This window comes from Mugil cephalus, chromosome 19 (assembly GCF_022458985.1).
Source record: "Mugil cephalus isolate CIBA_MC_2020 chromosome 19, CIBA_Mcephalus_1.1, whole genome shotgun sequence".
In the NCBI taxonomy this organism is placed as follows: domain Eukaryota; kingdom Metazoa; phylum Chordata; class Actinopteri; order Mugiliformes; family Mugilidae; genus Mugil; species Mugil cephalus.
Window position 1 is genome coordinate 7,005,233 of NC_061788.1, and position 25,212 is coordinate 7,030,444.

General features: G+C 41.9%; 1 protein-coding gene across 5 annotated transcripts in view; it reads left to right on the forward strand.

The window, feature by feature from the left end:
• The window catches only part of kcnt1a (potassium sodium-activated channel subfamily T member 1a), a 30,330-nt gene extending 6,076 nt beyond the window's left edge, over window positions 1-24,254 (forward strand). For 2 of the 5 annotated variants that reach the window (XM_047570617.1, XM_047570620.1), the window contains 29 exons: window positions 2,060-2,139; window positions 2,342-2,489; window positions 3,430-3,477; window positions 4,072-4,120; window positions 4,258-4,317; window positions 4,666-4,740; window positions 5,845-5,928; window positions 6,388-6,482; window positions 7,438-7,618; window positions 7,702-7,866; window positions 8,003-8,139; window positions 10,502-10,565; window positions 10,647-10,755; window positions 12,347-12,455; window positions 13,384-13,533; window positions 15,019-15,248; window positions 15,509-15,725; window positions 16,779-16,884; window positions 17,029-17,201; window positions 19,018-19,089; window positions 19,217-19,351; window positions 19,549-19,687; window positions 19,820-19,921; window positions 20,176-20,259; window positions 20,337-20,465; window positions 21,064-21,361; window positions 21,445-21,507; window positions 21,585-21,669; window positions 22,858-24,254. In XM_047570617.1, the coding sequence (XP_047426573.1) occupies window positions 2,060-2,139; window positions 2,342-2,489; window positions 3,430-3,477; window positions 4,072-4,120; window positions 4,258-4,317; window positions 4,666-4,740; window positions 5,845-5,928; window positions 6,388-6,482; window positions 7,438-7,618; window positions 7,702-7,866; window positions 8,003-8,139; window positions 10,502-10,565; window positions 10,647-10,755; window positions 12,347-12,455; window positions 13,384-13,533; window positions 15,019-15,248; window positions 15,509-15,725; window positions 16,779-16,884; window positions 17,029-17,201; window positions 19,018-19,089; window positions 19,217-19,351; window positions 19,549-19,687; window positions 19,820-19,921; window positions 20,176-20,259; window positions 20,337-20,465; window positions 21,064-21,361; window positions 21,445-21,507; window positions 21,585-21,669; window positions 22,858-22,975 (3,505 nt within the window). In that variant the 3' untranslated portion in view covers window positions 22,976-24,254. Of the gene's footprint in view, window positions 1-2,059; window positions 2,140-2,341; window positions 2,490-3,429; window positions 3,478-4,071; window positions 4,121-4,257; window positions 4,318-4,665; window positions 4,741-5,844; window positions 5,929-6,387; window positions 6,483-7,437; window positions 7,619-7,701; window positions 7,867-8,002; window positions 8,140-10,501; window positions 10,566-10,646; window positions 10,756-12,346; window positions 12,456-13,383; window positions 13,534-15,018; window positions 15,249-15,508; window positions 15,726-16,778; window positions 16,885-17,028; window positions 17,202-19,017; window positions 19,090-19,216; window positions 19,352-19,548; window positions 19,688-19,819; window positions 20,260-20,336; window positions 20,466-21,063; window positions 21,362-21,444; window positions 21,508-21,584; window positions 21,670-22,857 lie in introns of those variants that run through there. The other 3 variants (XM_047570618.1, XM_047570619.1, XR_007110917.1) reach the window with 3 other exon arrangements.
• Window positions 24,255-25,212: the final 958 nt, after the last annotated feature.

A 25,212-nucleotide genomic window follows, 5' to 3' on the forward strand; every position in this document is an offset into this window, starting at 1 on the left:
AAATAACGCCCACACTCTTTCCAATTTAAATGATTCATTTATTTTTGCGCATAAAACAAACAAATAGGAAATATTGAGAAGCTACAACGTGTCGATGTTTAGTGAATTCTGCCTAAAATAGCATTCAAGTAATTAATCGATTTTCAGTGTATGGTCGATGTATAGATTAACCGATTAATCAATTAAGACTGCAGCTTATTGGTATTTCCTTTATCGATGTATTCAGATAATCCTTTAATTTATTACACAGTGGGAGATGTTGCAGTGTTACAGCAGAATATCGTTAAGAACAGTGCACAAGACAGGCAAAAAGTAAATGTTAAATAAATAGAATTAATTAATATTGATTTAAATAATTATTGTCACATAAGCAAGAGTCTAGAATTGGATTGGCTGACCTCCTCTCCATGAAGGACGTCAATTATTAACTCACTACTCAGGCCACATGTTGGAATGATTAATCGATTGATTGGGTTATTCCCTGGGTTTAACTCTTTTCATTGTGATGTTGATGAACACCTCAGGGTGATCCGGAGATGATAAAATCAGGTCTGTTTCTGGGGCTGTGCAAAATGATTGCGAAACTTGCTCGGATGCAATTGTTTCAAAAGATCTAATTACTCCGAGCAGAGCGGCGCTGTCTTATTGCCTCAAACTCCTGTGTGACACCGCTGTATGACTAATGTCAGACCACTTCAGCTAGTAATTGTGCGCTCAACAGGAGCTGATTAAGGGTCATTACTTGCACCATTATGTGCGTGCGTGCGTGGGCGGAAGGGGCGAGACGCGGAGAAACACGCAGGCAGATAGCATTCTTTAGGACTCTCGCATGTGACAGCCAGCACCTCCAGAGCTCATCTGTACCCCGCTGCTGGCCAGATGCGATTGCTGTTTTCAGATTGCACTGCAGAGGAGGAGCTCTCTTCGGGTCTTCTCCGTTTCCCCTCTGAAGGGATTTCACCTCTCTCGCATTTAAGTTTTGCCCTCATTCAGACCTGTAATAGCTGTTTCCTGCGCTCGCCGTAAGGTTCCCGAGCATCCAGCGCCCCACACCGCTTTCCCCTCCCCACTGTGAGCCTTTCAGCCAGAAGCCAAAACTTTGGATTAATTCCACAGCAGTCACTTTCTCTTAAGCTCCCAACCTTTCCGAAAGTCCTCTAATCTCTTCTTGCACACACTGTTTCATTTCTCCCTGTCAGCCCCCTCTCTGAACATTATACATCACAGGCAACAAATGAATTCTCCTTCATTTCTTTCCCGTCTAACTACCAAATGAGTTTTCTTTAAGCTCCCTGCTGGCTTTCTTTCTTTCTCTTCATCGCTGCCTTGCTTCATCTTGCTGCTCATCTTAAGTTTTTTGACAAATTGCAGGAGGAAATCTTCCCGTGAAGTTTTTTTTTTTTTAAAACTATTTTACCTTGATTTTCTGCAAATAAAGCCTAAAAATCAATGTACTCGCTGACAGAGCTGAATAAAAACTAGATTTTACCTGTTGTTCTTTAATATTATGGGAACATTTGGGCTCATTTGTGTTGCAGTTTATTCTGAAATGGCATGAAAGCAAAAAAACAGGCTTACACAGAGTTCTTATAGGGAGAAAGGATTAAGCTTCATATGGATTTAACTTCTTAGAATATTTTAAAGTTTTTACTCCTTTCACTCTGCGTTTGCCTCAGTTTGTCGGGTCAATGTTCATATTCAACCTTTAATTACACTTTTATTGTCTTGCATACTAATGGCATGATAATGTGATAGTGTGTTTCCTTGTTATTTATTTATTTATTTATTTTTTTTACTTTAATTCTCTTTAATGATTTCTCGTACTGTACCAGTTCCTCTTGGGCATCTTTGGCCTACAGTAACCCCGTCTTGTAATTGGAAACAAAATCAGAGACAGATAATTGCCCAGCTCTCCTCTGGCGGTTGATTAGAAAACCGAAGTTATGAATATTCATGCCGTATAACATCTCCGTTTCTGAAAAGCATCCGCGTTGGCTCTTTCTGTTTGTTCCCGTGTGACAGTCGCTCTCCTCCTCCTCCTCCCCCTCCTCCCTGTCAGGGTGCAGGTAGAGTTCTACGTGAACGAGAACACCTTCAAGGAGCGACTGAAGCTTTTCTTCATCAAAAACCAAAGATCAAGTGAGTGGACAGCTCAAGCCACCTTCTCACATCCATAAAGCGTCCTTGAAAGGACAACGTAACGCAAACACAGATGTATACGCCTGCTGTTCTCAGCTGCACATGGAAAAGAACTACTTTACTATAAAAAATTACCACTGTAAGATATATATTTCTAAGCTACTTCTGCAGTATTTGTGAGATCCCTCTCTCTTTTCCTTAGGCCTTAGGATTCGTGTGTTCAACTTCTGCCTGAAGCTGCTCACCTGTCTGCTGTACATCATCAGAGTGATGACGGACAACCCCGGGCAGAGCCCTGCAGTCATCCACAACGGCGGACAGCAGAACACTGCAAGCGGCAACAATAAATGGTTGGTTCACACTGAGAGGAAAGTGTTTCCCCAAGAATTGGAGACTAGGGGTCAGGGAAGCAGCTTTGGAGCCTTCAGGTCACATGTTATGTCCCTGTGGTTGAGGCGTTTGATGTGTCTTAACCCTAAACGTGTGGCAGCCTACAGAGTGTACACACTGTTAAACAATTTGGCCATGAGGGAGCAATAAAGGAAATAACGCTAAATGAAAAACAACACAGACGTAAGAGTTGTTTTTTCCCCAAGAAAATAATAACTAAAGAAGGGGATCTGTGGGGAATGAATGCGTGTGTAGAGAAACTGAATTTGACTGAGGACATGTCTGTGTCTCAGGTGTATAGAAAATGAATGCAGGGAGGACATCAATCATCGCGGATCGAACTGTTCAATAAATGTTTCTTTGTGAAGCCTCCAGAGAATCCTTCAGCACGAGTTAACCTGGTCACATGACTTGCATCATAGTAGTAACAGGTTGGCAGGCTGCTCTATTATAGGAGGGAGGGGCTCACTGACAGCCTGTATACAAGCATGTCAAGTCAGTACCATTTGTACTTTACATATATATGGCTTGTTCTTACAGTCTGCTGGTTTGATGGATCGATTTGAGATAAAAAGTCGTCCTTCTGGTTGTGAAAAGCACTGAATTCCAGACACTCTAGAGACCACTCAAGATAAATAATCCCTCTAGTGGATTCTTATTCTAGCTGGCCGTGCCCTGTAAACTGTTATCCTTGGGTGTCCTTACCAGGAGCCTTCACCCCTGAAAAGAGGGAAGAAATAATAATAAAAACATGATTAAATAAATATGTTTTGGGCTCGTCCAAGTGGGAGCATTTGGAAAGGGTGAGAAGGAACCAACTACTGAATCTGCAAACTTGAAATTTAATCCCACATAACAACATTTTGTTGCATTTTCCTTCCTGTCAACGCTATCCTGCAGCGTTGACTGCCTGTGGAACGGATCAGTGCAGGACAGAGAAATCAACTGGTAAGCAGCAGAAGGTTTGACATCCATTTGGTCTGTTATTTCTTGTGCTGACCTTAATCTGGTGTGTGATCAGTGTTTATATCATCAGATGCTGCCTAATGTATTAAGATATACCACACATTTATGTTTCTCACAGCATCACTGATGGTACACACTGATTAGCCATAACATTAAAACCACCGACAAGAGAATATACAATGTTCTGCTCAGAAACGTTTGGACCTGACATTCCCGTGAAGTACGCATCACGTAAAAAAAAAAAAACAGTACAAGATGTTGACCTGGCCTCCAAATTCACAAGATCCCAAACAGATCAAGTATCTGTGGGATGATCCACAGACCGATGCGACCCAAAGGTCTCCCACTAACTACATCCTGTTACCAGACACCACAGGACACCCTCAGAAGACCCATGTCCAATCTCTGATGGTCACAACTGTTTTGGAGGCACAAAGGAGACCTACACAATATTAGGAAGGTGGTCATAATGTTATGCCTCATCGGTGCATACAGAAATAATATTGTATTTCTCCTCTGATCTGCATTTATTGGTAAATGTTACACAAGTGTTGTTGTTTGTGCTCTGTCTGTCAGGGAGTTGATCTTCTGGGTGGATAGGAAGGTTCCTGTCTGGGCCATTCAAGTGAGTCACTGCAGAATCAGAAGCTCAGATGACGGGGGCGTATTTGATGTTTGACCATCCAACACACGTGACAAGTGTTCCCAACAAACGCGCCGTAATTCGTTTATGAGTTGTGTTTGTTATTTCCTGCTCCACAGGTGATCGTGGCCATCATCAGTTTCCTGGAAACCATGTTACTGATGTATCTGAGCTACAAGGTGAGACACACATACGAAGCGGAACGCAAAAGTGATCACACACGCACACACACCTACACCATGATTAATGCATTCTGTACTAAATTATTCACTTACAATCTGCGAGATTGACAATCCATAAGTGGTGTAATTAGCCCAAGTCATTTGTCACAGCTACATTAAGGACAGACGGTAATTACAGGATCTGGTGGAGGTGAAGGAATAAGTGGCTGTGGAAGGTGACAGACTACAATGAAAAACCGAATCTCTGCAGTGACTCATTGTCTATTGTGCACTCACGGTTAAAACTGTTAAAAAAGTCTGTGCTTTTTTTGAAAAAAAAAAAAAAAAAAAAAAAAAAACTTTTAGGGGAACCTTTGGGAGCAGATATTCCAGGTGTCCTTTCTTCTGGAGATGATCAACACAGTTCCTTTCATCATCACGGTAAAACTTTTACCATAGCTTTTTTTTACTTTTTATTTTTTTAGCTACTAATGTTATAAGTAGAAATATATCTTTCATTTCCCGTCTGCTTTGACTCTGACCGTCTCTTATGATATCCATCGCTACGAACTGACGGGGAAAACTTTTCCTCTTTAGGATTAAAAAAAGTTATATCTAACCAGTCATATTTCACATTACTTTTTCAGATGGAAAAGTTGATGTTTGGTATCATAAAACTGCATTTATATATATATATATATATATATATATATATTTTAATCCAGAGTCGGGGTTCAATGATAGTGCTCTATCGTGGCTCAAAACCTGGGTAGAGAAAAGGGCGTTTAGCAAATTTAAAAAGGAACTAAAGAGGGCTGTGCATTTCAGTACTTTAGTCAGTACATTCATGGTCCCCAGAGGCTGCAGTGATGATCCAGATAATTTTGGATGCATGCGTGCACTTAGTGTTGTTGTGCACCTGCAGCCACTGATGTGCCTACAATTAATTGATAAAAACTTAGAAAACTGGAAAAACTTTGGTGAATTTTTCATTTAGCATCTTTCCATTAAAGCACCTGCAGGTGCTAGTCACTAGTCTTGTACGCTCTCATCTCCTCGACTGTGCTTGTTTTCAAACACCAGGTAATAGTTGCATTGTTTTAATCAAGGTTTTGATTAGGTTTTCCTCCACTGGGGATCACTAGCACATATTAATAAGCTCTGAGGCAAAGTCCCTGCACCTTCATATCTGGCCTGGAAGCATATTGACTTTGAGGACGTTAACACGCTGCGGTTAGCATTTAGCAAAACCATCGCTGCGCTCCTGGCTCCGCTCTTTATGTCTTATTTTTGTATTTGTAAAATGTTAATGTTCACAGCAACCAGGGAAAAGGAGTATTAAATGTCAAACTGAACTGCAAGGACAGAGAAAACAGAGAACAAATGAAAGTGCGCGCATTTAAAATGACTACCAATTTTAGAGTGTAACTCTGAGTCATTGCAGGTTTTTAAATGTTAGACAATAATTATAGACTTCACACAGGTGAAGCATTCAACAATCTTTTTTTTTTTCCTTCGCTGTTAAGTGTTTTGCTTTCTCCTCAGATTGTCTGGCCCTCAATAAGGAACATCTTCATCCCTGTGTTTCTCAACTGCTGGCTGGCCAAATGCGCTCTGGAGAACATGATTGTGAGTTTGAACCATAAACCTAATTGTGTCTGTTAATGACCCATTTCAATCAACTTTTTAATGACGTTGCTAAAAGAAGATAATCACCATCGCATTGCGCTGCGCTGGTTTATTCAGGCTCTCACGCTGGTAGTCATTTGTACCGTCTCTGCTATAGACAACAAGGCATCCCTCTCCCGCTTCGGTTCTGCTCTGTTTGTGTGCACCCAGGAAGGAGATTATTGCAACCCCGTCTGCATTTTATCATGTCGTTCTGTATTTCATGCTCTAACGCTGCAGCAGGGAGCTTCCAGGAGCAGAACCATTTTGCAATAACGAATCTAGTTAATGGCTGAATGAAACACTCGACGGAGGCAACGTTATTATTTGTATCCGAGTATCCGTGGCCTTGAGGCTTTTTTATTTATTTATTTATTTTTTGTCTGCAGATGCTCAAGTATTTTGTTTATCGTGTTGCAGAATGACGTCCACAGAGCAATCCAGAGGACCAACTCGGCCATGTTCAACCAGGTCCTCATCCTCATCTGCACCCTGCTCTGCCTCGTCTTCACGGGGTGAGAGATGCTAGCTGTTCATTCTGTTCTCCATGTTTGTGTTTAGATGAGCACACACGACGACGAGAATGTGCGTATCAAATGAAAGAAGCGTGTAATTTGGTGCTAAATATAGGAAATTACTGTTCCTGTTAATTCCAAATGCTAAGATTTGGAGACTGTTGGCCAGTCAAGTTTTAGTACAATAAATGCGCAAACACTGCAGTCATCTACCTCTTTACAGTGACATTCAGTGACGTACTGACTGAGAAAATTGGATAGCAAACAATAGATCTGTAAAAAAATAAAAAAAGATTGTATAAAAGTGAGGAACAGACAAATCGTCACCAAAATAAAAACATAAAACAAGCCTAAAAGCAAAGAAAATAATGTAAAACACATTAAATAATGAAACTACTTTTCACACTAGGCTCAGAATTTACTGTCTTCTTGCTTCTGGTCTCTGCACCGATCAGCCAAAACATTAAAACCACTGACGGGAGAAGTAAACAACATTACCAGATTGGGACAATTCAGTGTTTTGCTTGGAAACTTCTGGACCTGGCATTCGTGTGGATGTTACTTAGACATGTAGCACCCACCTAGACCAGAACAGACACCCCCGCCCTATAGCAATGACACTCCTTGATGGCATCAGCCATCCCCAGCAGGAGGCAGCCTGACACTGGCACACACACAAAAAAACGGTTTAGAAAACACAAACGAAAAAAAGACATGAAAAACAGCACAAGGTGTTGACCTGACCTCCATGGGATGATCCACAGAGGCCGTTCCCCTCAGAAGGCTCATGTCCATTCTGTAATGAGTCACAACTCTTTTGGATTCAAAAAGGAGGCCTACACAATAATAGGAAGGTGGTCATAATGTTATGCCTGATGACTGTATATTCGGGTTTTTAACAAACCACGCGTGGCCTTGTTTGTTTACAAGGTTTCATCTCATTTGTATTTCACAGCACATGTGGGATCCAGCACCTGGAGCGAGCGGGAAAAAACCTGTCCCTGTTCAATTCCTTCTACTTCTGCATCGTCACGTTCTCCACCGTCGGGTTTGGAGACGTGACTCCCCGCATATGGCCCTCTCAGCTCCTCGTAGTCATCATGATCTGCGTGGCCCTGGTGGTTCTGCCTCTGCAGGTAGGGAGGGCGTTCTGTAATCTTCCGCAGGCGCACCGTCGGGAGCTCCGGCTTCACTCGGCTTGTGTTTGCGTTTGTGCCAGTTTGAGGAGCTCATCTACTTGTGGATGGAGAGGCAGAAGTCTGGGGGGAACTACAGCCGCCACAGAGCTCAGACGGAGAAGCACGTAGTGCTGTGTGTCAGCGCGCTCAAAATAGACCTGCTCATGGATTTCCTCAATGAATTCTACGCACATCCCAGACTGCAGGTACACGAAATGCACACACGCACTTATTGGAAGTTCAACTGTTTGCATTGAGCATCTCTAGGGATATTTGAAGTAAAACACCTCTCAGCAGCTGAGACACAACTGCAGTATAATCTTGTCTCGTATAATCTTCAAGGATTACTATGTGGTGATCCTGTGCCCGAGTGAGATGGACCTCCAGGTACGAAGGGTGCTGCAGATCCCTCTCTGGTCTCAGAGAGTCATCTATCTGCAGGGGTCTGTCCTCAAAGACCAGGATCTGCTGAGAGCCAAGTGAGTGGCAGATCCTTAAATATTAATCATCGCTTGAGAACTTATCACTAAAAACTGCCAGGCAGAGGGAGCATAAACACGTTCAGTATGGATTTTAGGGACGGATAGCAGTTCTTCCTGAAAGATGTATAACAGTAGATAAGGTGGAGAATTCCAACCCTGACATCTGATACTGAGTAGGAGCTATAAAATTTATAATAACCATCAGTGATTGACAGTATCCGGCCTGTTGAAGCATTGCGTGGAGCCTTTTTGCTGGCGGTGTTGAAAACTGCAGCAATACAGCAAGTAAATTCCAAAAAACACATCCAAAAACTGGTGTAAATTTAAAACGGAAAGCAAGAAAAGAACTGAAATTAATATACACAGGGCTGACTTCACAGACAACTCGATAGAGAACAAAGGGAAAGGCAGGACTATATATACCCACACACTCGCACACAGGGGCAGAGGGGTTGACGAGACACAAAGGAACAACTTTACAAAATAAAAATAGGAAGAAAAACACAAAGAAACCAAACATGATTAAGACAGAGGCATCAGAAAAAAAAATAAAAGGATTAACTTCTTTTATCCTAGCTTATTTTATCTTTTATATATTTGGAGGCAACATTTACACATTTTGAACCTGCACAGTTGTCAAGGTGTTCAAGCATTGTCTGAACTACTAAGTTATATTTTATATATCGGCCTCTTCAACCTGCTGTTATTATATTATACCCTTGAACATTACAAACCTGCTCTATAAAGCATCCTTTTAGCCATTCAATGCCATTGAAGGTCTGGCAGTAGGAGTCTGTCATGTCTTTGAACTGGTCCAACACTTTGGTCCTGGCTCAAATGTCTCAATGACTATTGAATAAACATAATCCACATGATCCCTACACTTTTCCTACAGCAGCACCCACAAATCAGTCTCACACTTATGCAATAAAATACATGATGATCTACTGAAGGGCTTAGAAACCTGCCATTAACGTTCTCTATTTGATGGATCCTAATAAATATTTCGGGATTTCCTCACTTTTCTAGTGCTGTCATGGGATTTACAGTTTTCAAGAACACTCCGGTGTGGTTGACAATTTTGTTAACGGAAATACATCTGTTCTGAGAAATTACACTGATGGGTCTGATTGATGAAATTGCTTCCCATCTAAATTTGATGATATGATTTGATGATATGTTAATGTTTGGTTTGAGCACTGTCTGCATCGCTTTTTTGGGGGAAGAGGATCAGGTTCCTGCTTTGTCTCCGATCCAATTATCTACGGTGGATGCAAAAAGTTAATATTTGACATTCCGGGATAATTGCTGCAAACTGTCGTTCGGATGTGAAATCGCTGTCGTCCTCCTACTCCTTAATATCATCCCTGATCTTTCATCATTCCCGCCTCAGTAAATAGACTTGTTAGAGAGACAACATTGTAATTATCGATTCAAGCTATACCCATTACTCTTGGTAAATGGAGGAAAGCCAGCATGATCACATTCTTCTGCTAATGTTTGAGTCGTGAAAGGTTTTTAATGAATGAGACAATGAGAAAGTGTTAGCACCGATGAATGGAATTCTTTAATAAAACGTCCGTCAATCTGCACGTCGGGGCAGGTTTATTTCTGTAGCCTTTACGATGTCAGTAAATCATTTGAAGTTTCTCAAATGATTTTGTACAAGTCAAAGGCAATGAAAGATGGTAAATGTGAAACTAACGAATAAGTGTGGAGGAACTTGTTTGAGGTTTTACTAATAAAAATTTTAAAAAAATAGGGAAAAAGATGTTGCATTATAGAAACAGGTATGTGTCACTCTTGCTTCGACACATCATTCAAAAAAATCAATCAGAATAACAGAACTATTAAATATTTTAACCTCAAAATCGAAAGATGGAATAAACCCTGGTGTCTCTCATTCCTTATACTCCTCACACAGTTTAGCAGGCAACAGCTGTACCACCAGGCACATCACATCTTACCTTGAAGTAAAAGCATTACATAACTTGAATGTATACTTTTGGCTGGGTTTTGACAGAGTAATGGAGGACTGGGTGTGCGTCGAGCTCACATCCTGCGCCTGACGCCACTTCAAATCCTCCCACACTCGCTTTGCATCCTGCACTCTCCTGACTGCGTTAATCATATGCATGAGCCAATCCACATCCCCTGCACATTTGGCATACAGTACACATTATTTCAGGTTGTTTTGTGTGTCTGCCGCTATACACGCAATGTTGAACCGAATATTGAATCAAAGGTTGCTGCTGTTATCTTTTCGTTTCAGTTGACTGCCAGCTTTCTGTTGTTATAGTTTTTCTTTTCTGTATAATGCGCTTTTTTATTATTTGTCAACTTTGTCACGCTGTTGCAGAATGGACGACGCAGAGGCCTGTTTCATACTGAGCAGTCGCAACGAGGTGGATCGCATGGCTGCGGTGAGACAAGCAGCGGTTAATGAAATTTTTGTGGGTAGTCACTCCTTAACGCTGCTAATTAGTTTCTCTGTTTCCCCTCAGGATCATCAGACCATCCTGAGAGCTTGGGCAGTGAAGGACTTTGCTCCAAATTGCCCCCTGTATGTCCAGATACTCAAACCGGAAAATAAGTTCCATGTTAAATTTGCAGGTGAGAGGCAAACGCTTGTACGCCTGTCGCACTTGTATTTATCTTTGGTAACAAACCAACTATTCTTCCTCATCTCTATGGAGATTTACAACGTCTTATAGTTCAGCTGTATCATATCATCTATTCCCTGCAAGTTTATCTAAAGCATGCAACTACATTTGTTGTTAAAATGACTGGTAATATAGCCAGTCTCCAATACTTGCTCTTCACCACACAGTAAACGGGAAATAATTTGTGACTAGTGAAAGTTGTGAAGCCAGACATTTAATTGGCAGAGACTAAAAACAGAGCTAATCTAGTCCTTGTCACGTCGCCACGAGGACGACATCAAACTGGTCCATATCTGCCTCTTGTCTAAAAAGGCGAGTTGTTTACCAGATTATTAAAAGATAATACTTTAACACTAAAGACCGTTACAAAGTGGACAAACCAACAGTTATTGCTGGTGTGAGTATCAGTCTGAAGCTATGAGTTGTTTAGTGTAGCTTAAAGTGCCTTAAAGGCGATTTGTTCGTCCTGGATTGTCTTTTTGATCTATACAAAAACAAAAATGTTTTGCTGAAAATTATGGTTTTACATGGAGTTAAGTGCTGTAATTATTTCTCTCTGGGCTCCATTGCTTTCTTGTTGCCAGGCAACCAGCAAAAACTCAACATGAAATTACTGCATCAGACAGAGTGCTCACCAAGAGATTGTTTTGAGTGTGTAACTCCACATAACAACATAAGATAACTTGTGTCATGTAATTCTTGACCAGAAAGCAAATTATCTTTTTGTTTTAATTATTAAGAATATGAAGTCTATATGATTATTCACGTTTAGCCTAAAAAATGTCTAAAATGGGTTAAACTCCTCACTGAATAACTGTATAGCGTTATGAAAATACGTTATAACATTATGTCCTCAGTTGTTTTGCCTTATTTATAAAGAAAAAATGGCAAAATACGGCTTACAATGCATCGACCTATTTATAAATATGGAAATATCATGCTAATGCTAATTTTACCTGAACAGGGCATATGATCATATATGGCGACTGCATTTTTCGCCCATTTCGCTAAATCCTCCGAAATCAACGCATATTTCATCACTTACAACCATTCAAAAAATAAGATGAGTTTCGTCAACTTACCATAGTTAGTTTTTCTGTTGTTGCCGTAGATCTGGAAGTAGCGCAGCCCAAAAGCTTCATTTTCCGATTTCGGAAAAACAAGGAAGTTGGATGCGTTTTGGGCGTCTTCTGATTGGTCAATCTAGTAACAGGTCGCGAGTCAGGTGGAAGTTCACTTCCGGTTCACGCAACTTGTGGAAAATTAAAATATCCTAATTGGGTGAAACCATTTACTGTATGTACTAGGATGAAACGCGTAGAATCGCCCTTTTTTCTATTTTACATTTGTGCACAAAATCGGAAAGCGAGTCCTTATCATTTTTTTTGTTTGTTTTATTCTAACGAATATTAAGAAAACAAGTCATTATTTTGTTTTTGTTTTTTAGTTTCGATTTTAATTTTAAAAAAACGAATAAACGAATGACACACGGATTGTATGCGCCAACTATCTGCGTAATATTTGTTTATTTTTATTTTCAGACCACGTGGTGTGTGAGGAGGAGTTCAAGTACGCCATGTTGGCTCTCAACTGCGTTTGCCCCGCCACCTCCACCTTGGTCACACTGCTCGTGCACACCTCCCGTGGACGGTCAGTTTTTTTTTTTTTTTTTTTTTTTTGATTTCTCCTTAGTGTGACTGCAAAGTTCACATTTCTTCACATGTTCCCGCTGGCTGCTGTATAAATAGGCTCCATGGAGCTGGGGCGGAGAGGTGAGAAAGCCAAAGCAAAGACAAAAAGTCTCAGTTCATTGTGGAGCTCAGCAGGAAGTAAAGAGAGTGGCCTCGAAAAAGAGAAAGGGAGGGAGTGAGTGGCGCCTAAATAGATTTTTTTTCCATGTGTGAAGCTGTATGAAAAGTTCTTTGGTGGCCAAAGATTTTTCACAGCATGCAAAAAGATGTCTTTTAAAAGGGTCTCTTTTTGTAAATGCACACAGAAGTCACATAGATGTACTGCATGCGAATGAAGATGTATGCATGCATCTTCGAGTGCACAAGAAGGTTTTAGAGATGTGCAGTTCATCTAGGGTGTTTTGTGGAAAATGAAAAGACATCAGGAGTTATTTGCATTTCACAGTGAGTCATGAGCATTTGAGCGTGAAATCCGATTTTAAAAAGTCATCTTATGTAAATGTTAATATGCACTAAGAAGCAAGTATGTAAACTGCTACCTTGAGGGTTTCTTAAGCATCTCTTGTAGCTCGTTAAACTCCATCAAAGCAACGGCTGTAATCTCCGGAAGTCATTACCAAAGGCATAACAGAGCGAAGCCGGCTGACTGACACAGATGGATCGAACCGTCTGCCGTCACCAAGAGCCACAGCGTGACCCTGAGGGTCTGGAGGCTGCGAAGACGGAGATGGAGAGTTCTCCTGTTGCTAATTATGATTGTGGGCAGATAGCTATTAGAGTCGAAGACAAAAGCAGGATTTCACCGTTCAGACTTTATCATGTTTGACTCTACATCAGCACGTTCTTCAGTTTACTTATGCGTTTGTGTTTTCTCTGAATGAACGCAGAGAAGGACAGCAGTCTCCGGAGCAGTGGCAGAGGATGTACGGGTGTTGCTCCGGCAACGAGGTCTACCACATCCGACTGTGCGACAGCAAGTTCTTTGGAGAGTATAATGGCAAAAGCTTCACATACGCCTCCTTTCACGCTCACAAGAAGTGAGTTGGCATGTAAGCTGAAGCATCTCCTTCAGATGCTGACAAGTTGTACTCAGACAGTTGAAGCGGTTTAACCTCCTGAGACCTGAGCTTTTGTTTGGTGTACATTTTTATTTTCTCCACTTGTCTTTTTGTTTGGGCTTAGTTGGACATAAGAACTATAAAAAACTAAGCATCATTTTTATTTTCTCCACTTGTCTTTTTGTTTGGGCTTAGTAGGACATAAGAACTACAAAAAACTAAGCATTATTTTTAAACAGGAAGTAGTTTTTGGAATAAAAATTGTCCTCATGCGTGACCACGGGGATTATTCCCCTCAATATGTAAACAAAATATAAAATTTTTCATGTCTGAACATTGCTGTGCAAAAGCAGAATTGCAAATAATGATAATAATCGAGTATCTGCTAACTGGCGAAGTTGTAGCTTGTTACTATTGATTGAATTTGCCTGTAATAGTTTCTGTAACGTGTATCAGCTGTAGAATGAATCCACATCAAGTAACTAGTTAAGAGGATAAAAGTTTAAATGAAGCAGAATAAGCTGAAACTTAATGTCCCCATATGAGGACATTTGGTCTCAGGAGGTTAAGACATGTCACCTGGTATTATCATTTTTTTTACATACATATATATGACTTTTAAATAGATTGCAAAAAGAGAAACATGCAACTTTTCAATCTTGTTACGCGTGAATACTGAATCAGCTGTCCCCCAGTGACTGTAAACGGGAGGAAACTAAAAGAGGTTATCTTGACTCTGTGTGAGCAGGTCACTGATTAACATCTTGTACCTCAGGTTTAACAATCACAAATTGGGAAGATTAACTTTTGGGGTACACTTTTCCACTTCACTGAGATTTATATGAGAAAATCACCACTCTCATGTCTGTATGCTAAAAATAAAGATACAGCGAGGTTACGGCTGTTGCGTTAAACATTATTTCTCATTATTTCTTATCCTGAGCCATAATGATGTTTAAAGTTTCTCACTTACATCGATTTTTAGAGCACAATCCAACTGACAGTAATACAAATTTAACTAATTCATACAAATTTACTTGCAGCATAGATAAAATTAAACTCATATAAACATACTCAGTAGTTTTACTCTGGGGTCTGTGTGTATCAGACAGACTAAGATACATCAATAAACAGAGATGTGCCCTCGCTTTGCAAATAAAGCTAAAAACACCTGTGGTGTAAACAAATATCTATAGTTATTCATTCAGGAAAAAAATAAAATACGAGTGGGCACATTCTCCTTCCAGTTAGGGTACGAATCCTCTGAATGTGCTAATTAGCGCGCTTCAGAAGATGCTGTAAACAGAGCAGCTTCACCCCGTCCACAGTTTTTATGCCAAGCTGAACTAAGAGAGAAGTGACAACATTTCAATTTGGTTTTAAATGTGACGACAGACAGTTCTCCCGTCGGCAGACATCCGCCTCAGGAGCTGCACGCTAACTGCAGCTAACTGTGATCTCCAGGTATGGAGTGTGCTTGATCGGCATAAAGAGGGAGGAGAACAAGAGCATCCTGCTGAACCCTGGCCCCCGCCACATCATGGCCGCCTCAGACACCTGCTACTACATCAATATCACCAAGGAGGAGAACTCGGCGTTCATCTTCAACCAGGAGGAGAGGAAGGGACGCCCTGCCGGGGGAATCTATGACGGCCCCTCACAGCTTCCTGTGCACAGCATCATTGCCAGCATGGGTAAAGAACTGGACGCCTTGTGGTGAACTGGTCATGCTGAATAAATGACACCGATCAGGCATAACATAATGACCACTTTCCTCCACTGTATGTTTGTGTTTTGTATTTGTGTGGGAGTGTATGTATGGAGGTTTCCCAGCAGGATATTGTGTTGCCACAAGATGTTCAATGTTATTTGTGGTTTTAATCTTATGGCTGATCGGTGTAGGTCTGAAATATGAAGGTTCCCTATGTCTGACATATAATCTATGAAATTACAGGTACGGTTGCCATGGATCTGCAGAATACAAGCCCACCTAACATCTCAGGTGGCAAACTAGTCCCTCCTACAGTAAACGGGACAGGAAGCCGCCGGCCAAGCATCGCCCCGGTCCAGGAAATAGCCGACTCCGCCTCAATCCTGCCGTGTGACCTCCTCAGTGACCAGTCCGAGGACGATTCTGTCTTCACAGATGAAAAGGGCCACTCATCCACTGAGTAAGGCATAGGTCTTGAACAGGGGGTCCGTAGAGGTACTGCAGGGGGGGTCACAAAATCTTTGGTTGATTAGACATTTTTATATATATATATATATTTAATTTTGCCCCATAATTTTCCTCCATTAATTGAAATTTCTTTAAATGCATGTTAACATGAATCCGACATATTTTAGTAAAGGGATAAATGGAGGCAGAGGATGTTACCTTTCAGTGAGCACCTCTCATTCAGCGATAGAGGAGCTGTCTCACACAGAACACCACGCTCGTTGAGACCTGTCAATCTAAGCCTCCTGTGCACAGAAGGACCCGCCCGAGGTCGCATACTGACTCCGTCAAGTTCCCCCCAATTGGCCGAGTGCCTATTCAGCCGCCATTTCGAGTCCCTGACGCACGCTGCAATATTAGCAGAAGTGAAGCTAACAGTGCTGCTAACAGTGCTGCTCGCTCTCATGGATCAAAATGGATCGCTTTGTTTTATGTTCTTTATATGTCAGTTATATTTGTACACACACCGGTTAGGTATGTTTATGTTTACAGCAGTTGCCCGGCCACCCTACTGTTGCACAAAAAAAATGAATATTTGCATCTGTGTGTTATTTAAATAGCTTAATATTGAATGCAAAATGATAATAATAATGTATAGTTATATGCAGAACTAAGCCGAGTTTAATACAAAACCTTTCCATCTACTTTTCTGGTGTGATAATTAATTCTGTCTGAAGTAACAAAATATATTCTAATAATAATATAAAAATAATTCACACGTATTTAACATGTGCCATATTTGAGTTGGACACTGACGGCAGCGTTTAATGCCAGCTGTTTCCGTTCTCATACTCAGTGCATATTTATCCAGCCAGCACTTGAACTTGAATGCACTGTGGACTAATTTTATAACGTGAATAGACAAGTTCATGGAAAATCCGTGAACATTCACATGAAGCATTTAAAAAAAAAAAAAAAAAAAAAAAAGTGAAACGAAGGGTACCGAACCGAGGCTTTGTTCTCAGAAGACGATGTGTCATTCATGCCTTTTTGGATTTGTTTCCAGGTATGTTAAAGGTTATCCCCCTAACTCCCCGTACATCGGGAGCTCGCCCACCCTGTGCCATCTGCTGGCTGAGAAAGCCCCGTTCTGCTGCCTACGACTGGACCAGGTGGGCAGTCGCAGTTCCTTCAACTTAGTCACTCAATCACTTACTGCCTCCATCGCTCCCTCTCTCCTCTCTGTGGCCTTCACTTCATAAAAGCAAACCTAAAATACCTGCCTGTTTTTTTTTTTTTCTCCGCTCTCTGCTCAGGGATGCAGGCACAACAGCTTTGAGGATGCCAAGGCTTACGGCTTCAAAAACAAGCTCATCATCGTGTCCGCCGAGACCGCCGGGAACGGCCTCTATAACTTCATAGTGCCTCTCAGAGCTTATTACAGACCCAGGAAAGAACTCAACCCTATTGTGTTGCTGCTGGATAACCCGTGAGTTCCACCTTGACATACGCTCTCCGCCTTTCACCGCTTCACGCTGGGAAACATTGTGTGTGTGTGTGTGCGTTGAAAGCTTGCGTCAGCCGAGCACTTAGGACAAGGCTCTGCGGAGGAGGTGGGACGCCGTTGTCGGTCCTGATGTTAGGTTGCTGCGGCTGCTGCTGCTCACGGTGACGGTGTGTATTGAGCGACAAAGAAAATTTTAAAGAAAGAAAAAGCTGCTCTCTGTGCCGCCAGACGGTCGCCATGGTAACTTGCTTTGCCTTGAACCTGAGTGATATATATTGCTGCAAGGGGAGGAAAGGATGGAGGGAAAGATTTTTTTTCGACGAGAGCCCCATGCGGGCTTTCATCGACAGCCCGGACGTGTCCCTTTTCAGCCCCCACACGCTAGTTCTCAGGACTCTCACAGAAACACACGTAACAATAAACCCTCCCTCCAAGGAGCCCCCCCCTTTCTGTCGCTGTCGCTCGCGCACTCACAAATACAAACACCCACGCGCTTGGATACGCAGCTCAAGCGCACAAACAGCCTCGGGTCTCTAGTCAGCAGGACTGGGCAGATCCTGCAAGTAATGTTCTGTCAAGGGTGGTGGTGGAGGACAGAAAGGCAGAAATAAAAAGCAATTAGCACCAAACTCCTCAACTTAAAAACGCCTTAAACCTGCCACAGAGGCTCCTGGAGGGCCCCGTATTTCTGTTACACATCAGTGCATTGGAGCCACACACGTCCCTAAAGCAACTTTAGAGCAGTCAGAGAGTATTTACTTATCAATTAAGCTAAAACCTTAAGGATTTTGCCTTGAATGGACTTTATTGTGATATTTTACTGGATAACAAGCAAAAAGTGAGATTTATTTTTCTCAGTAAAACATCATCTTATCTTTTCTCTTGCTTTTTAGCTTTACTGTTCAGCATTCTCTCAACGCTGATGTGGTAGGGTTAATTACTATCAACACACATTACAAGTCCAAGGAGATGAAGGCATGAAACCGCTCATTATTGCATAACAGTGGGACCAGTTGTAGTTATTAAGTGAGTAGTAAATACATAAATTTTCACACATCTCGCTTCTGGGATCGACAAGACGTACATTTAAAACTCTTAAAGTCCCAGATAAGGTCCCATTTCAGAAGATCTACCGTACGCCGATGATAACTGATGTTGTGTAGGTTGGAGGATGTTGTAATTGGGGCTTTTGGTTCTATGGGTACATAAGAGAGGAGGGTCCAGCCCATAGATACCTGATCAGTTTGGGATCTAGTGAATTTGGAGGACAGCTCAAGAACTTGTGCTCTTCATGTTTTTTATGTTGTTCCTAAACCGCTTCTGCATCCTGGTGAGGACGGCTGCTGTCATCAAGGAGTGTCATTGCTATGGGGTGGGGGTGCCTGGTCTGGTGTAGGTGGGTGATGACATGTCTAAGTAACATTCACATGAATGCCAGGTCCAAACGTTTCCCAGCAGAACATTGTGTTGTCACAAGATGGTGAGTCAGTGGTATTAATGGCTGATCAGTGTACGTACACAAGAATAGAACAATGCATCTTCCAGTAACTCATGCTCCACAAAAGTGCAGAGCTGGGCAAGATTTTTTTTTCTGTAGAAAAGACTTTATAGTGAGGAAACAGCTGGACTTTGATAGTGGCTGCCGTGGTGTATATTGGATGAAGGTACTAGACCCTGAATTTTCCACAGGATAAATAAAGTATCCATCCATCCATGTTTTATCAAGCGTTTCAGTCATTTTTTAAGCTTTATTTGTTGCTTTATTTCACTAGTGTGCATGTCTGCATGTCTCCTACAGGCCTGACAATCACTTCCTGGAGGCCATCTGCTGCTTCCCAATGGTCTACTACATGGCCGGGACCATAGACAAGTGAGACAACAGTCATACAAGCATCTCCTTTTTATTAGAATTTCATCGTGTTATTACTTTTATTTTCACATTCAGATGCGTTAGGGAGGAGTTGAATTGCTCATCGTTGTGCGTTTGTTTGTTTCAGTCTGGACAGCCTGCTCCAGTGCGGTATTATCTACGCCGATAACTTGGTTGTTGTGGATAAAGAGAGCACAATGAGTGCGGAGGAGGACTACATGGCTGATGCCAAAACCATTGTCAATGTTCAGACAATGTTCAGGTAATTAATCGGGGCCGCATAATATCCTTTATTATTCTTTATTCACACGCAGACAGTTTATTACGAGGTTACCGTCGCTGAGGCTCCACCGCAAACCAGCAGCAGCCATTATATTAAATCCATATAAATTACATTCGAAGTTTGGTTGTAAATTTTAGTGTCATCTTCTCGTTTGCGTCTCCCTTCTCTCGCTCCAGGTTATTTCCCAGTCTGAGTATTATTACAGAGCTTACTCATCCGTCCAACATGAGATTCATGCAGTTCAGGGCGAAGGACTGCTATTCTCTGGCTCTCTCCAAGCTGGAGAAGGTAGGACAGAACGAGTGGGTTTCACAGGTATAAATCATGAATATGGATTACAAGGAGACGATAGAGAGGAGGCAATTTTGAACAGTCTGGAGAGCGGCAGGCCTTTAAATGTCGTTGACTACTGCTGTGCTTCATGTGTGTGCCGCCTCTCCCCCACAGAAAGAGCGTGACAAAGGCTCCAACTTGGCCTTCATGTTTCGCCTACCCTTCGCTGCAGGCAGAGTGTTCAGTATCAGCATGCTGGACACCCTCCTCTATCAGGTTGGTACACACACCGACAGCAAAGGCGGCGGGCGACTCCATTCCAGCACCAGGTGGAAGAAAAGAAACGCGAGTTGCAGCAGCAGAGAAGCGGTATCACCTGAGGAAGCAGAGCTGCCTTACCGTCACAAAGCATAAGTGCCCTCTTGTGTTCAGTCAGATAGAAAGTTTTATTTATGTCTGCTTCGTTTCTCAGCTGCGATTATGTCATGAAGTCACCCGAGTGCTTTCTTTTTTCTGTCATTCTGTGTCAGTCTTTTGTGAAGGACTACATGATCCTCATTGCACGGCTGCTGCTGGGACTGGACACAACTCCGGGATCAGGATACCTCTGTGCCGTGAGTCACGCGCAAAGAATATGAAAGGGATCGTTGTGCATAAATTCACCAGACTAATTGTTTGTGTCTTGTCCTAGATGAAAGTAACAGAGGAAGATCTGTGGATCGGTACGTATGGGAGGTTGTTCCAGAAGCTCTGCTCCTCTAGTGCGGAAATTCCCATCGGTATCTACCGGACAGAGTTCCACATTTTCTCTACTTCTGAGGTGAGATGTCAGAAATATTGCAACTGTGTCTTGAAGATGTTTCCGCTCTAATCCTAAAGGTTTCTTCACTTCTACACAGACAGACTGTTGGGAATCCCAGGCTATTGTTGACTGAAGTATCGAAAGTATCGGTACTTGGATTTGAGTATCGATTTTAGAGCATAAAATATCGATATTTCAGTATCAATCCGCACTTCACTGTACTTGATCTCCTGTCAGTGGGTCATAATGTTGTGGCTGATCAGTGTCCTATGACAGAGGACCTTCGTGGACCTTCCTGAGCGGCTATATTTATGAATATTTATAAGCGCTGAGCTAATGCTAATGTTAGCATGCTGTCAGTTGCATTTGTCGTTAGGCTATTGGGCATATTACATTGTGACTTACTGGATGAATTGAATTGTGCAATACTGTGAGGACTAGATGAAAAGCAGCAATTCAGATTAGCATCTATCATATCAGTCAGGAAATCATTGTTTACTTTATCAAAGAACTGAAAATTGTGCATTTACTTGAGTAGAGAATCACCTCATCATCTGAATGTGTATTTCATTAGGGGTTCCTGCTGTAAAGGTAACTTCCTGTCTCCCTGCCTCAGTCACAGGTGTCGGTCAGCGTTGACGACTGCGAGGACACGAAGGACCGGGGGGACGAGCCGCGCAGCAGCGAGCAGCCGTGCGAGCGGCCCCTGCAGAGGAAGAAGAGCATGCAGTGGGCCCGGCGCCTGAGCAAGAAGAGCGTGCGGTGGCAGGGGCCGAGCCGGGACTCCAGCCGAGACCACGCCCAGCGCATCGCTCAGCAGCGCCTCAACCTCTACAGGCGCTCCGAGAGGGAGGAGCTGTCTGAGCTGGTCCGCAACCGCATGAGGCATCTGGGCCTCCCCACGTCCGGTTATGGTAAAGACGGACACTTGTTTTGACGGCGACTTCCAGTCCCCTAAAGTTTGCTTCCCGTCTAACTAATGTTTGTGTAACTGTAGAAGATCTGACAAATCTGACGGCCAGTGATGTCATGAACAGAGTGAATCTGGGCTATCTACAAGGTAATCGGTGTTTGTGTACGCATGCAGTTGTTTGTACCGCTCCTTTTGTACTGACTGTGAAGTGGTTTCTCTTTCAGATGAGCAGAATGATCATCAAAACACTCTGTCCTACGTTCTTATTAACCCGTCCCCTGACACCAGACTGGAGCTCAATGACATTGTGTAAGTGTCTCTGTGCTGCTTTGATATATTATTTCTGGATGTTTGTGCCTGTGTGCTACAGTAGTCTGTACTACAGCAGTGAGAAGAGAAGATCTAATAGTACGTTACTTCTCTCCAGCTGCAGACCTTTTAAATTTAAAATTGTTTTAGTCTTATTGGCTTGGGAACATTTTGTTTCCCCCACTGTATGATACACACAAAGTAGCAGTTGGTTGCGAAGTGCTAACAAAAAGCTCACGTAAGGAGCAAAAATCCGTTCCACCAAATACTTTGTGCCGTGTTCCTTTGGAAAAGTATTCACAAGGAGACAACGCGCATTATAGCCGAGCCGAGAAAGCAAAGGCTCCAATCAGTATCCATGGAGACGGCTGTTTCCTTGTCATGGCGGAGAGAGTGGCGAGTGCAGCTGTCAGTTTTTACTCCGTGATCTTTCATGCCGAGTGTCCTTCGTGGCTGCGACATGGTGATTTCTCGTGATTTCGAGTAGGCGTGAGTTTAGCGAACGATGTGACACTTTACAACGATCAGCCACAACATTAAAACCACTGACAGGAGAAGAAAATAACACTGATCATCTTGTCAGAATACAATGTTCTGCTGGGAAACTTTTGGACCTGACATTCGTGTGGGCGTCACATGACATGTAGACATGTAGCACCTATCCAGACCAGACCAGACCAGGCATCCCCACCCCCCCATAGTCATGACACTTCTTGATGGCCGCGGCCGTCCCCAGCAGGACGCAAAAGCAGTTTAGGAACTAAAAACTCATGAAGAACAGCACCAGGTGTTGACCTGGCCTCCAAATTCACTAGATCAAGTAGAAGCCCCTCCCCTCAACCTACATCAGACTCAATCAATCAATCTAACTTTATTTGTAAAGCACTTTTCGTACAAAAAGTAGCACAAAGTGCTCTATACAATAATCCCCCACCACTTAAAACACACACGACTTAAAAATTCATTATACAGAACAAATAAAACAGTATAAATTAGAAGAGGAACCACCATTGTAGGTGAGGAAACACCAGTGGCTGGATAAAAACATCACCCTAAAAACCCTAAAATAGTATATACACCTAAGAATATGAAATGAGATAAATAAATAAATACATAAATAACAAATCAAACTTAACCTACGCAATATAAGGAAGGCGGTCATAATGTTACGCCCGCTCTGTGTCTCAGGTACTTGATCCGCTCGGACCCTCTGGCCCACGTCCCCGAGGAGCCTCCCGTCCACAGCAGCAGCCTGAAAGAGAGACACGAGTCCAGCGTGGACGCCAGGGAGGACACCCAGCTCTGATCCCGAACCGGCCTCCACCGGTACTCTCTTTACTAATCAACCCAATCCCTTTGCTCTCTTTAACGGGGGTCCGGTTGTGTCCGTGCAGGTCCAGTCTGAAAGAGGCCACATTGTGCTTCAGTGTTTCAGCACTGCAGTCTACTGCTACTGTATTATATGAGTGCCTACTGTCTGTCAGGTGACGTTTGACGTCACCCTTTGACATCTTCATTCTCCTGCCACAGACACCGTATGTACCTATTCATTTTTTTTGAGAGCTCTTGCAGATGAGCAGTCAGGGACACGTTGTTAAATCAGCTCAGTCAGGTCCAGACCTTCAGCACTTTCATAATATTGTGAATTAACCAAACGAAATTAAGCGCACAATCTCACCAAGTGTTTTTATCGTGGGGAACTCCAAAAAAACAGCTCAAGCTGAATCACTATTGGAGATATTTGGATGCAGATTTCCACATCTAAGATTTATCCATCTTTTCTTCACTTTTATGGATTATCTGAAATCAGGAGCACATCAAACGACTGTCGGCACTATATGACTTTAACTAATACGTGCATTAAAGCCTACGAGGCATATTTATTTTGTAGCTGGACCATAGAAGTAGTTTTTCAGTGGTGTAGAGGTCTTCATTAGTAACAATGATGGTTATTTATATGTCTGCTGCCGTACATTCCTTAGGTTGGACGGGAGTTTTAGCACTACAGAAGCTTAGTGTGGCCCTTTAAACAGGCTGTATATTCAGTATTGTGCCATAAGGGGTTTTTCTTATCATTGTTTGTACTATATTAGTAATCAGAGAATGCCATTTTACTTTCCACACTGCTCAGTGAAAGGATGTGCTTAATCATTTATTAATCGTGGTTGTTTCGGGTGAGTATCTCTAAAGGTTTTCGACTCTTAATACATATTTGAATGTTGAAAATATTTGTACTTGGGTCTCATTTTATTCGCACATTAAAGTGCTATATTCAGACAGAAAAGCAGTGAAACTGTCTTGATTTGTCTCACGATTTAGCTTTGTGGCTGGACTGCATGACTTCAATACGGGTTATGGCATTAAAGTAAGAAGAAGGTTAGCTTAGCTTAGTTTAGCATAAAGACTGTCAGTGGGGGTGTCAAAATACGCACCCAAAGCACATTAATTAACATGATACTTCTAATTTGTTTTAATTCAAACTGTAAAACAGTTATTATTGATGTACCAGCATGAAAATACAAGAATTTGAATACAAAGTGTATACATTTAGAAATAATAATAAAAACAATATATATATTTATTAAGTATTTCTTGGCATTTTTTATTCCTCTTTTTTTCCCATGACAGCAATTTTTTTGTGGTGAAATTAAAGAAAATCATGTGATTTTAAAAAAATAATAGTTATAATTTACCTACTTGTAGATTAGATATTGTTAATCCTTTAGAGACCTGCTGTTACAAGTAAACGGTGTCACAGTAAAGGCATTATCGATGCAGCAGGGGGTGCTGCAGAGCAGAATGAGTCCTAATGTTAAATTAATTAAGTTTCAGAGGTTGTTCCTGCAGATGTAAGCTGTAGTTATATGTTAACCTGCACACCAGGATATACATTGTTTCACGCACATACCTTACACAGTACATTCGACACGGAATCTGTCTTTATTGTTAGTATTTTTTGGTTGTTTGAATATTTTGTGAACTGCATCAAATATTCAAAAGTCAGGTTTGGAACAAAAAAGGTTCCACGTGTTGACAAACACATATTTATGTTGAATATTAAAGACTTCTCTTACATATGGCTTTCTTTAATCCCTCTGCCTAACCCTGACGTCTCACGGTGTAGGCCACTAACATTTTCACATCTATTTGTGTCTCCTAAGGCCATTATTATTATTATTATTTTTTTTTTTTTACCCCTAATGCTTTTAGTTTTACCTCAGAGTCCTTTAGGGAACTTCAGCCGGACTCTAATGTGCTATATGGCGTCTGTCTAGACATTTCATAAAGGGCTGATCGAGAGATGCTTGTTTCTTTCCGCTGCAAGTTTTCTGCAAGTTGGTGATAGAAGCGACTACTCGCTCCACATCCTGACTAGTATCTTGTTCCTGGTGTTTTACCTTATGTGTTGCACCTATTTGTCTTTGACTTACTGCATATCCAGATTGGTCTTCGACATTTTAGTAATATGCCTTATTTTAGTATTTGCCTGTGAAGTTTTTCAAAAAGCAAAGCCAATATAAAGGCAACTGGATTAGTTTGAGT